General features: G+C 38.8%; 1 protein-coding gene across 1 annotated transcript in view; it reads right to left on the bottom strand.

Moving 5' to 3' along the window:
* Nucleotides 1-8986, bottom strand: part of NAALADL2 (N-acetylated alpha-linked acidic dipeptidase like 2) — a gene marked incomplete at its 5' end in the record, with an annotated part of 290863 nt that extends 281877 nt beyond the window's left edge. The window contains one exon of the mRNA XM_075716831.1: nucleotides 8481-8986. Coding sequence (XP_075572946.1) covers nucleotides 8481-8986 — 506 coding nt within the window. The remainder of the gene's footprint in view (nucleotides 1-8480) is intronic.
* Between the last annotated feature and the right edge of the window lie 3509 nt (nucleotides 8987-12495).

Raw genomic sequence — 12495 nt, 5'->3', positions numbered from 1 at the left:
CAAAGGGGAGAGCGAGACGGCCCGGGGGCAGCCCAGCAACCAGGAAGGTTCCAAGTATCATCAGACCCCCCTGAGCCCTCCGTTAGCCCGAGCAGGCAGGAACAAGGTATGCTAGACCTTTAAAAAGCAAATTACTCCCTCACCCATGCTGGCACAGCTCATTTCATCGTCTATTAGAAAAAGTGGCACTTGTCACCATTCAGAATTGCTGTTCTAATTGGGACTAAATTGCCCCACGCTTTTCAGCAGTCATGGTAAAGAGGTAGATTGCTAATAGCCACAGAAATTGGTTCTCTAAACCCTAACCACACTTCTGCTATGATGAGTTTGAGGCAATTTCAGCAAGGTAATCTCTAATTTCAAAAGAAGTAAGATTATCCAAAAATAAGTAATCAGAGCAAACTTCATCTACACTCTACAGCCGATCAAAAAATAGCGTTCCTTTTTCTTAGGAAACGTGAGGCGCTGTACCAACACGCAGGCGCTGCGTAGGAACACACTCCAACGGGAGAAGTTCAGGCGTCAAGTCCTGTTCCACCTAACGCAGAACAGGACCGTGACCCTCGGCCCCCTGCGCCCTGTGTAACCTCTCAGCAACTGTCCCCATCTTCACCTCTCAAATTTCCACCCTGAGCCTGTGAATGTTGCATTGAGACAGACGCTGTACCACAAAAAAGATTTATGGAAAAAAACAACCAGTAATAAAAATGAAATCTTCAAAAAATTCTAATTAGCTCATCTATGTATTTTGCTCTTCCACAAAATACACATGCTGGAATGATACACTTAGAATAAAATATTCAAAAAGCACCATTCTCAATTTTCACCTTGATGACATATGACATCCACCCTAGGACATCACACACAACACACAAATCCTCCTGCTTCTCTTGAGAAAATGTCTCAGAGGTTTGGCAAGCTCTCTTTTATTTTCTTATATCTTAGAGGGAAAATAAAATGCTTTTTTTTGTATTTTAAAGAGTTTCTGAACTGGTAAGCTGGCTCAATTGTGATTTTCTCTCTATTTTCCCTAGCACAGAACTGTATGTTGTTTTGAGAAAGGAGCAGTAAGACAGAAGGCATTCATGTGGGCTGTGACAGATAAGGGAATTTATCAAGGGACCCATTACTTATTATGCCAATGTGAATATACAGCTTATTGGATCTAATTCATTACTATATCACTGGTGTATTGCTTAGAAAAATTATTTTAAGGCAACACTATGTACTTCATTTACAAGGGACATAGTTATAATACAAAAATCAGACTTTACTGTAAATGATTTCCCAAATCAAATATCTAAAAATCAATATATTTTATGGGTACCATTAAAAAAATAATCAACCGAGAAAAAAAAAATTGTTCTCAGTGAACCACATGGTGGACTTGAAACATGTCTTTATAATGTTAAGTAAACCATAAGCTAAGACATTTCTTCAAAAAGGAAGAGGAATTTTATAAGCAGATGCTGTAACTGACCCCAACAGGAATAAACTTACACCTCCTTGTCAAGCATTATATCAATATAATGCCTGCTTCTTTCATCTACAGAAAAACAAATGGAAGAGCTATGTTTGGCAAATTAAAAAAAGGAAAAAAAAAATAAAAAAAAGAAAGAGGCAAACTGAATGAAACCAAAGCAAACGATAAAACAGACAAGCCTTTCTATTAACACCTCTGAAGTACAGCTATAACCTATTTTTTGGTTTAAAAAAAAAAAAAAAAAAAAAAGTCTTATTTGACATAAGTGGGTATCTGGAGCCTAAACTTATCAAGTTGCTGTTCCACAGATACCGCTCGGGTCACGCGGGGCATCTGTCTTCCACAAAAGACACCTCCCCATATTCTCAGAGCCATTCGTCACGGGGGAGGTAGCAGGAGGATAAGTGGGAACTTGCACTTGTTTGACATTACTCTTATCTCCTCTCAAAAGGGGCTTTGTACTTACAAATATACGTTCAAAATTATCATGTGAAAAAAGAGAATCCCAACAGATTAGAGTGTGGGAATGAAATAAATCCAGAGAGCTCGCTTAGCTCCCGCTTAACCCAGGAACGTGCCAACATCCATTTCTAAAGATGTAGTAAGCAGGACTTCAAACCTGATTTAATACTTGCATTTTTTATGGCAATACAGTAAATATCTAAGACTGATATACAGGAGGGAATAGGATGAGTTCCCAGTGACGTTTGCTTTTTGCAACGCATTTTTCACCAGTTGGCGTGACAAAAAATGGAATTTGCTTGTGTAGAGGGGACACAAAGACAACCGCTCGGATCCCCAAGTACGGTGAGCAGAGGTCTAGGCCAGCAGACTGCTACCATCACATCAGCCACGCAGATGTCACTATGTCCCTATTAATTAGCAGTAGCTGTTAACAGGAGTAGGGACAAAATGGGTCTCTCCTAAGGGAAGCGGTCACCAGAGCCCTCCTTTCTCTCCTCATACCCTTCCTTTAGAACGAGCGGCTCTGCTCTGGCCGTGATTTCTCATTCCTGCGACAGCAAAGTCAATTTTGCCAAGCAGCAGCCCGTAAATTTAATTCACTCCAAATCTCCCGAACAGAAATTTTCCAAGAAGTTCTGGGCTCTCTTTGCTTGCTAGGTCTGTGTTTCATAGGTTTACCCAATAAAAAGGTGTGAAGCTCCAGGGTTTTAACAATACCAATTATAACTGATCAGGGACGAGAAACACTTGGGTATGGAAGTTTCTCACTCCACTTTCAGAAAAAACAAGTAAACTCCTTTTCTCACTGCATAGGCACTTTTGTTTCTTTGGCCATGGCCACCTCGGAGAGCAGTTGCTGCCTACTCTCCCAAAGCCCTTTGAAGAATTAAGCTTAAGTTATGGATGGCACCAGGCACCAGTGACAAATCAATTCTTGCCAGAGATGGATTTGTGAGATTCCGCAGGTGATATTACCTGCTGGAAGAAGGAACAGATATGCCTCCAAAGGACACTTAGTTACAACTAGATGTATTACGAAGGGATTTAAACCTCCCTATTGCTTGAGGAGGGGAAAAAAATGATAGTAAAGAAAGCATTTGAGTGAGGATATACGGGATGAAAAGCAGAGTTGAAATGTAGGAGCTGTCCTATAGACTGGATGAAGAGCAAAGAAAAGTCTCGTCCCTCTGCGGCTCCCCAGTCTTAATCATGGAAAAATATATCCAAGAGGACTGTGAATCTGATAGAAACTGAGACGTACAGCTGTTGAAAGGAATTACACACTATAAGGCTATTAGAATTTTAAAAATAGTGTTTGAGATAATTAACTATTCTGATAAATAACATATAACCAGAATTGTCATCGACATCAACACAACTGTCCATTTTTCTTTACACTTACTATTCAACATGAATCTTTATCAGTTTAATTTACAGAAGTCAACCCCAAAATTATAACTTCCTATAAAATAAATGAGATAGCCCCACATTTTCCAAACACATTAGGATTGTTTCATTTTTACCTGGTTTTGGAAAAACAAAATTGAAATAATTTCATATAAAATAAAAATACCACCTTTCCTGTTTCCCCTATTGAAATGCTCTGCACTGTTAAACATGGAACACATCTTATTTTCTTTAAGAAAAAGAAGGCAAATTGGACAGCACTAGTTATTACAGTATTAGAGGTCTTTGAAGAGACTGTATTTCTGCTACTTTTTGTGCTTTCATTACCTTGTCCCTTTAGATTTTGTTAAAAATATTCAACTCAAACCTTAACTGAAAACACTCACCAAAGTTCAGTTTGCACAAAACTCAATTGTTTACCATTCTAAAATATAAAAGCTTAGCAACATATACAATGACCTAAATCTTGGCAGGTACTGACAGTAACCTTGAAGTCAGTGACAATGCTCCCTCTAACTCCAAACCAGGGTATCTCAAATCTTTTCCCTTGTCTTGTCCTGAGGGTACAGCAAGGGGAAAAGAAAAAGGAAAAAAAAAAAAAAAATCACCCAGGAGGCAGAGAGGACACTGCACAGCACAAATGGCACAACCATCTTTGATATGGGGAAGGAGAAAAAAAAAATCTACTCATAGGATAGCTAACCTGCATCTAGCAGATGCACAACAGGATAAAGATACACTTCTTTAGCATCCTGCTTTTTATATACAGCAAGAAGTAAAAACCAGCTGAATTTTCAAATGCAGTTAAGTGATATTAGAAATCTGAATCTCATTTTAAGAAGTAGCTTAAAAATGTCAGTTTTCATTGAATACTGGGCTCGTTTGCTGTTGAGATTTCCACAGTGTGCTTCGCAAAATTGTTGCATTTCTGCATTTCTGAAAGTCTGCCTCTTACGACTTTAACTATTTATTATAAACTTGAGAGACTTCCACATCTAACGCATTCATCACTTTTGAAAACAGGACTTTTCCTGTTCTAACGATTATATTTCAGAGCCGCAGACGCATCCCACAGGGAGCAGGAGCGCAGACTCCAAGCGGAGATGACTCCTCTCCAGCTATGCCCTCTTGACACGCTCTCTCTAAAAGGGCTCCAAGAAGTCACTCTTGCCATGGAGCCTCACCCTAGCTGTCCCAGGAGATAGCCTACTTTCAGCCTATAAATTTTACCAGCTTCGTCCATCTGTGTTGCCCTGGTAAATTCTGCTGGTTATGGATATAATTCTGAACAGCGCCCGAGGTATTCTGTATCTTGACTTCTACCTGGTCTCTTTTGGATGTGGGATTTATGCCCTTTTCATATTGACCCTGAAGGGCTTATGGGAGCTAAGTTACACCAGACTTGCATTAAAACCTTTTCATATATCTTCCAAAAGAAAACTGAAGAGAAGTCATATTCATGCCACAAACAGCTACAATACTACTAGATTCCTAACAGCTCAGTGACGTTTGCAGAATTATGCCTGTTTTTACCAGCGCTGACTCTGCCCATACCATGAAGCAGGATGTTTCTCTTACAAATATTTATCTGAGCAAATTTAGTATTCAGACTCCTGAAATATTAGATTTACTGACTGAATACTATTAACAATATTTGTCCCAATTTTTGTCAGCATGTAAAACGCAATGAGCAGGGTAAGGAAAACTCTTCGGTTTTTTGTGATGACTCCTTTCCCCCTTTCAGGCACCTCTGTCAACTTTAGTCCTCTTGAAACCTCTGAAACATCAGGAGTAAACTGATTTCTACTTTTTATAATCAACACTGTAAGCACTTCCCTCTAGGGGGTGGGGATAGGTGTTCAAAAAGGCTTACAGAGATAATCTTTACTTAGGCTGTATCATTAATTAGGCAACTTGGCCAAGGCCAGTAATTACACTGTGCTAAATTGCACTGAATTTGTGTAGCATTGACATTTCAGGAGAAGCCAGGTACAAAGTTGAAGGAATAAAAGCCAACACCATGATTTTTCTTACCTAATGATTTCTAGTACGTCTGCTGGGAAAAATGCTTCCCAGGGACCTGGCTGATGTAGACGGCCAGAACGGGACTGACCGAAGAGCGGCAGACGCGCTCTCACCGAGAGCCTCCAGTGGCGAGGCTGGACAGGAATGCCTGCGTCTCCCATTTCAGCAAACGCTGCAGGCAAGCTGCTGTTATCCTACATGATCCTGGGGTAGAGGTCATTTTCTCCACAGTTGGGGCTGTGTTTTGGATTTGTGCTGGAAACTGCTGATAACACAGGGATGTTTTGGTTCCTGCTGAGCAGTGCCGACACAGAGCCAGGGACTTTTCTGCTTCTCACCCCACCCCAGCAGCGAGCAGGCTGGGGGGCACCAGGAGCTGGGAAGGGACACAGCTGGGATAGCTGACCCCAACTGACCCAAGGATATTCCATACCATATGGCACCATGCTCAGCACACAGAGCTGGGGGAAGAAGAAGGAAGGGGGAACGTTCGGAGCGATGGCGTTTGTCTTCCCAAGTCACCGCTAGGCGTGATGGAGCCCGGCTTTCCTGGAGATGGCTGAGCACCTGCCTGCCCGTGGGAAGCAGTGAATGAATTCCTTGGTTTGCTTTGCTTGCGTGCACGGCTTTTGCTTTCCCTATTCAACTGTCTTTATCTCAACACACGGGTTTTCTCACTTTTACCCTTCGATTCTCTCCCCCATCCCACTGCGGGAGTGAGCGAGCGGCTGGGTGGGGCTCAGCTGCCGGCTGGGGTTAAACCACGACACACAGACTGGCAGAGAGGCTTCATTCAACTTGCACAGAATCCAGTCCAAATCCCAGCAAAATCAGCACAAGTCCCCCGGTGCACTTCCGCAACCTCGTCAGAAGCCCAGGGAGTCCCAATCCTCAAAGCTTCATCTGGCTGCAGCAGATTTCATCCCAACAGGAACTTCCCACTCCAGACCTCCAAACACATTAAGGCGATGTCTGCTTGGGCCATATGACTGGCACTGCTGTGTCTTTTATACATTTTTCTCCTAAGTCCTTTATCGGGACTGTTAGCAAAATCCCTTACCATTATTGATTCTGATCTAAGTAGTAAGCTAAGAAAATTAAATTAATGTCATTCTCAGTAATATTTAGAAACTGCAAGCTAAGCAGCTGCCACTTACTCCTAGTAACTCGAAGTATATTATATTGAAAGAAGTCTTACAATAGCATATATTGATTTTGTCAGGTTTAGGCTTCTTTCTTTTTTTTTTCCCCCCCCCAAGCAACATATGTTGCGTGTTCTGTATTTGTGGGGCTACACAGATGCAGGTTTCTTTGCGGTAGTTCTGACTCTTGCCAAACAGATGTTGAGGGAAAGCAACTTAACACAACATGGGATAAAAGCTGTCTCAAATCAAAATGTTGAGTTAAGAAAAATCATGTGGGTAATGCGGTGTACTAAAAGCATTGATTATATATTTATATACAGAATCGACAGGTGGCTGAATTAATGCTTGACTATATTTGTTAAAATCATGCTATCACATAGAAAAAAAATTACCAAATGGTAAGAATTATGTTAATTAAAGGACAGCAACTATGTAAGTTTTTTAAGTTCCAAAGTATTCATATAATTCATTTTACCTAAAGTCTAGATTCTCACTAATATCCTAATAGCTAGCTGAAATAGTTTGAAAAGCGATTAGAAGTTTGAAAAGGGACGTTTTTAAACCACCCTTTCAAATAATAAAATGGCAAGCAATTCCCAATCCCCAAACACAAAGAATTCGAGTATTATCCTGAGACTGAGTTCTCTGCAATTTGCTGTAATATGTCTAATATCCAATCGGTAGGGCTTAGCTTTTTCCAACACTTTGTTCATGACTAAGCCTAATGATAGAATTCAGTTCAATTTACTCTCTGAGAAGACAAAGAGGTTAATTTTTTACCATTCAGAATCAACATTTTTCATCACCTATACCCTCTCCTATTATGAAAATAATTAGATTTGTATAAAGTAGAGTCAGTTCAGCACATGAAAACTGACATTAAATACTTCATACTCATTTTTTTCCCTTGAATTTAGCAACAGTGTTGGCTCAAAACATCATGCTAACCGCTTCAGGATTTTAGGCTTGGTTTAACAAATATAATAAAAGACAAATTATGTTAGAAGAGTTCTGTGGTTACTTTCAGCATATTTCTGATTTACTCAAGAACAATTCTTTGGATGTCCATGACAACAATCCTTTCTAACCTGAGGTAAGTAAGTTCTGCTGCTTCCAAACTGGTACCGATCAAAAAATCTGCAATGCGTTTCCTTTATCATGAAAAAGGAACCTGCAGTTCCAGAAGCCAGAAATAAGCTTATCTCCCCCCTCCTACAGAAATAACTTTCAAAAGTTGGCAGGAAAACCTAGTTTATTCCACATTCACTGCTACAGAAAAGTGATTATACTCTGATATGAACGTTGTTATATAAACTTTCAAAGCAGTGAAAAAGATTCCATATGGAAAAAAAAAATTAAAATCAATCCCAGTCAGTAGACATTTTATAACATTTTATATTCATAAAGCAGGTACTTAAAAAAAAAAAAACCACAGTCTTTCAGAGTTCACAGTTCCATTTTTTCCCTCCTAAACCCATGCAGACTAAAACTTTACTTCACCATATAGACTGAAAAACAAAAGCCAGGATTCACTTATTTGCCAGAGATCAGATGGGGATTTCTTAAAGCACCAAATATTACAAAACACCATCTAAAATCCTGCTTTTCCACAATGTTATTTGACAATCGACTGGACCTAGGACAGCTGGTCTATCATCGATATTTCTATTCACTTTGAATTATCTGTGTTCTTCAATTCATGTACATTACAGCTAATATTAATATTTTTAGCAATAGAATGTTATTGAAGCAAAAACTGTAACACCATAAATCCACACTGTTAAAAATTACTCTAGTTTCCTATACATTTATGAAAACTTCCCAAGCATCGTGAGGAAACTGAAGACAAAGAAAAAGTCAAGGTTTGTAAATAAGATTCCACATGAAACAAATCACAAGAAGTCTTAACATTGGCACCTGATTGCATTTAGACAATAACATGTCAAGGCACATACCTGTAAATCTGTTGAATATTTTCAGCTTTGATTTCCTTGAGAATTTCATGGTAGATATGAAGGTTATTTGGTTCTTGAGACGTTGGGGGAGAAGGGCATTTCTTGCGTGTATAATATCCTATCACAATTCCAAAAATAAATAAAATCAAAGCAGTGCAAAATACTTTCAGTATCTGAAAAAAATTGCAGCGGTTGCTCTTTGGTGCCTGTCTCGTATAGTGTGAGATGTAGTCGGGGTCTTCCTGAAGCCGCTGGAATCTTCCTTTTGGAGAAGACGATGGCTGGATGGACTCAAGATCAAGGTCAGGGCTCTGCGAGTTTCCCAGGTGATGCTGGACTGCACCATCCAGTCGGAAATGGTCAAAGCCAGGCTCCTCCAGCTCTTTTTCCATGTCCCATTCCAGTTCCAGCGCTGTGGCTTGGAGCTCATCGTTGTCAAGGTATGGGGAGTGCCCCTGGGCCCTCTGGTCTGCATTCACTTTGTGATAGGCCATCTTTTTATCTATTAAAACAAAATTTTAAAAAAACCCTAAATGTTTGGTTCCTTACGTATACATAGACAATTTATTTATTCTTTGTAAACCTAGGAGAACTAAACATACGTAACAAAAAGCAAAAACTCGCTTCTCAGTATTTCACTCTCCCTGTTTCGATCGTCCTGTCTTCTTTTGTAGGATCAGCAGTCCCATGAACATCGTCAGAGGGGAAAGAAGATATTTAAAGGAATATAATATATTGTAATAATATGAATAAAGGTTATTTACAAGTGCCAATGGCAAAACACAAACGTTATCCTATTATTTTGTCAGTCCCCAAGATAATATTAAAAAATTGAGGGAAGGCACAGTTTCCAAAACAATTATTTATTACCTGAAAGTAATTTCAAAGCTTAACAACTGTGTGTATCAATTTAATTTCACACACCATACAAAATAATGCTATTAAAGTTGAAAAAGTAGAAATAATGTAACTTGCCTGATCAGATTCTAAACACTAAGAAATGATAAGTTAAAAAAGAAAATTTCAGGGTGACACTGTACTTACACATCAATAAAAAGCTTCCATTTAGATGGAGCATTCTATTATTTATAGGTATTTTAAATGCATAGTTCCTGAATGACTGATGAATTTACTTAGAAATTGTCCCAGCTGTTTTGCTCCACTTATTTTTCCCATTTTAATGAATCAAAAGCACTGCCAGGTAAGTATTTATATCAAAATCATTCCTTTAATAGCAAGGCACATCTGTGGCAATTCTAGATATTTCTGTGGAAGTACGAGCCCTCTAAAGGGAACTCTGACCTCCAGTACAAACATTCAAAGTCAATTTTCAACAAATCATTTTTGACAGACTGCAACAATAGGGTGCCATTTGCCTCCATACTTTGACAATAGCTATTCCATCACATAAGCATCTGTAATTTAGGGCTTTTCAAACATCAGACTCACTCATCAATTAGAATAAAATGAAGATAAAGATATTACACCTCTCACAGTGATGGATATCAGACTGACACCTACAACACCACATTATCCCTCCACTTTTACATTTTAAGGCATTTTCTTTCTTTAAGACTTACCTCCAGATAACTTTATTGAGGCCACATAATAGATGAACCTAGTCTAATGACAAAGTAGAATTTAGCTTTTTGAAGCTCTCTGAAGAGAGCAAACTGTTAGAAAGCATTGATATAATGAAACAGCCTATTGTCCACTGAAAGACTGTCTCGCTCTATACAATACCAATTTACAGATCCTATTTCCTCGTAGAGCCATATAAATATCCCTTGCCTATAACTGTCAGGCAGTCTAGGAAGAGTCAAGAGAGCCCATGTTTGAGATACGCGTTTCAAGTGCAGCTATTGTAGCTACTGCAGAACTAGCACTCTGCAAATCAATACTCCACCTGCAGTCCAAATTTTTTCTATATGCAGTGGAAGCAACAGAGTTTAGAGTGAGCTGAACTAAAGCATCTTAAATTAGTGTGAAAAGCTGCATTATTTATTTAAATAATGATCACAAATGTTAGTCTTTAAATTCTAGCTGAGTCAACAAATGGCTTACGCCTGCAAAGCTGTTCTGGCTGAACTTTACGGACTTTCTGTTAGCCCACCCCTCAGGTTTGTGAGGGTCCCTCTGAACTGTAGCTCTACAAGCCAGCAGGTCAACCTCCTCCCCCACAGTTGCGCATCACCTCAAGGTTGCTCACGGGAGCACGCTGTCTCCTCATCCAGGTTGTTAAAGAAGATATTTAATAATAGCAGCCCCAGAATTGATCCTTGGTGCACTAAGCTTCTTACCGAGTGCCAACTGGACATCAAGTGATTTATTAGTATTCTTTGGAAAATTGAGCTAACCAATTTTCAAACTATTTGTCTGCCCTTTCACTCTGTCTCCTCCTGTTTTGTTGCTGGAGGGATTAATTTGCAAACCGTAAATGACAGAGGTCCCTACTAGATAATAACAACTGCCCAGCAACTTCATCTTTCCAGCTCCATTTCATACTGCTTTTTATTAGAAATTAATTTAAAGGCAAGTATTTTGTCCTTTAAAAGCAAAACAAATCATTACTGTATTCCATAAATACATAATTTTGACTCGAGTTACTACAGTCATTTAACAAACTGCTTTAGCCAAATAAATAAACCCTTAACAGATTACTACAATATTACCCATAGAATAGGAATTAAGACAGTTTTTCAGATGCAGTTGCATGGCAAATATTAATCTTGCTGCGCTTATAAATGCTGACCATTGCATATCTGTGGTAGTTAAGTTTTCTCTGCATTTATGACATTTTAAAAACGTGTTATTGTTCAGTGGAGCGTATTAATAAAGGTTATTTAAATCTACACATAAGCACATAATAAAAATTCCTATGAAACTTCTTTAAATGGTTCTTAATGCAGATGAGTGGTAACCACATTCCACAGCTTAGTATCTCAGCCATTCAATTTTCACACAAAGCACCAAAACCAGTTACCTCACTCCAGGAAAAAAACAAGCAAGTAAATAAGCTAAAATAAAAATCAATATTCAATTCAGTTTCATATCTGAGACCAGTCTTTGGTGTATGGGATCTTCTTAGCAACGCATGTCCTTTAGTTAACCAATTCAAAGAATACAAGAGTAACCCCAGTTAGCATCTTCACATTTTCTACTAATATTGCTAAGTTCATTATTTGAGTGTAAGGACACAGCGCAACATACCACAAAGTATCTGAGATTAGGGCCCGCAGTGTATTTAACTGTGCCAACAGTGATTTTACAAAGGGGTCTCCTGATTCTCACGGCACAAGGCATTTGTGCCACGTAATCTACATTACCAGTTTTATTTAGTATTTGGCTGGTCAAGGAAGAAGGCGTGACTTAGAGATTATGTATTAAATGTAATTTTAGGGAGGAATTAGAAGGATAAAGAAAACACTACATAGAGAATAACAAAAAAATAGACAATAGAAATATGGATAAAGTATGAAGTCAAGAAAAACCACTATGATCCTCTAGTTCAGTCTTCTCTATAACACAGACCATAAAATGAACATATTTTTGAAAGACACTTTTGAAAACTTCAGGAGATAGAAAATCCATGCCATCTGCCAGCAAGCTGTTTCAACATTTCATTGTTGTTAAATACATGTTTTATTATAAAGATAAAAGAGCAACTGCAAAATGCCAGAAGTCTGAATGTGCACCGAGTGAGCTTTAGAGCCATGCTATAGGGACAGCAAAGGGAATCATAAACTCTGGAATACTGGACAGAGCATGGCTGATGCCCGATAGAGCTCATTTGCATTTATGTACTCCCACTTACTTGTGGAGAGAATGTTTATAGAGAGGTATCAAATCAACGCTACATATCCTTTCAATTAACTGTACACCAGAAATCAGCTTTATCAGATTGTTACTGCCTTAACAACCCCATTTCCAAACTATCTACCTGTTCTTTGATCTTAAAAATAACACATTTACATCCTTTCTGATAGGTGCATCTTGTTATTAAACAACATGAAGC

The sequence above is a fragment of the Pelecanus crispus genome, chromosome 9, assembly GCF_030463565.1.
Source record: "Pelecanus crispus isolate bPelCri1 chromosome 9, bPelCri1.pri, whole genome shotgun sequence".
Lineage (NCBI taxonomy): Eukaryota > Metazoa > Chordata > Aves > Pelecaniformes > Pelecanidae > Pelecanus > Pelecanus crispus.
Note: the sequence above shows the minus strand (reverse complement) of the source record. Positions and strands in the feature narration are given on the sequence as shown.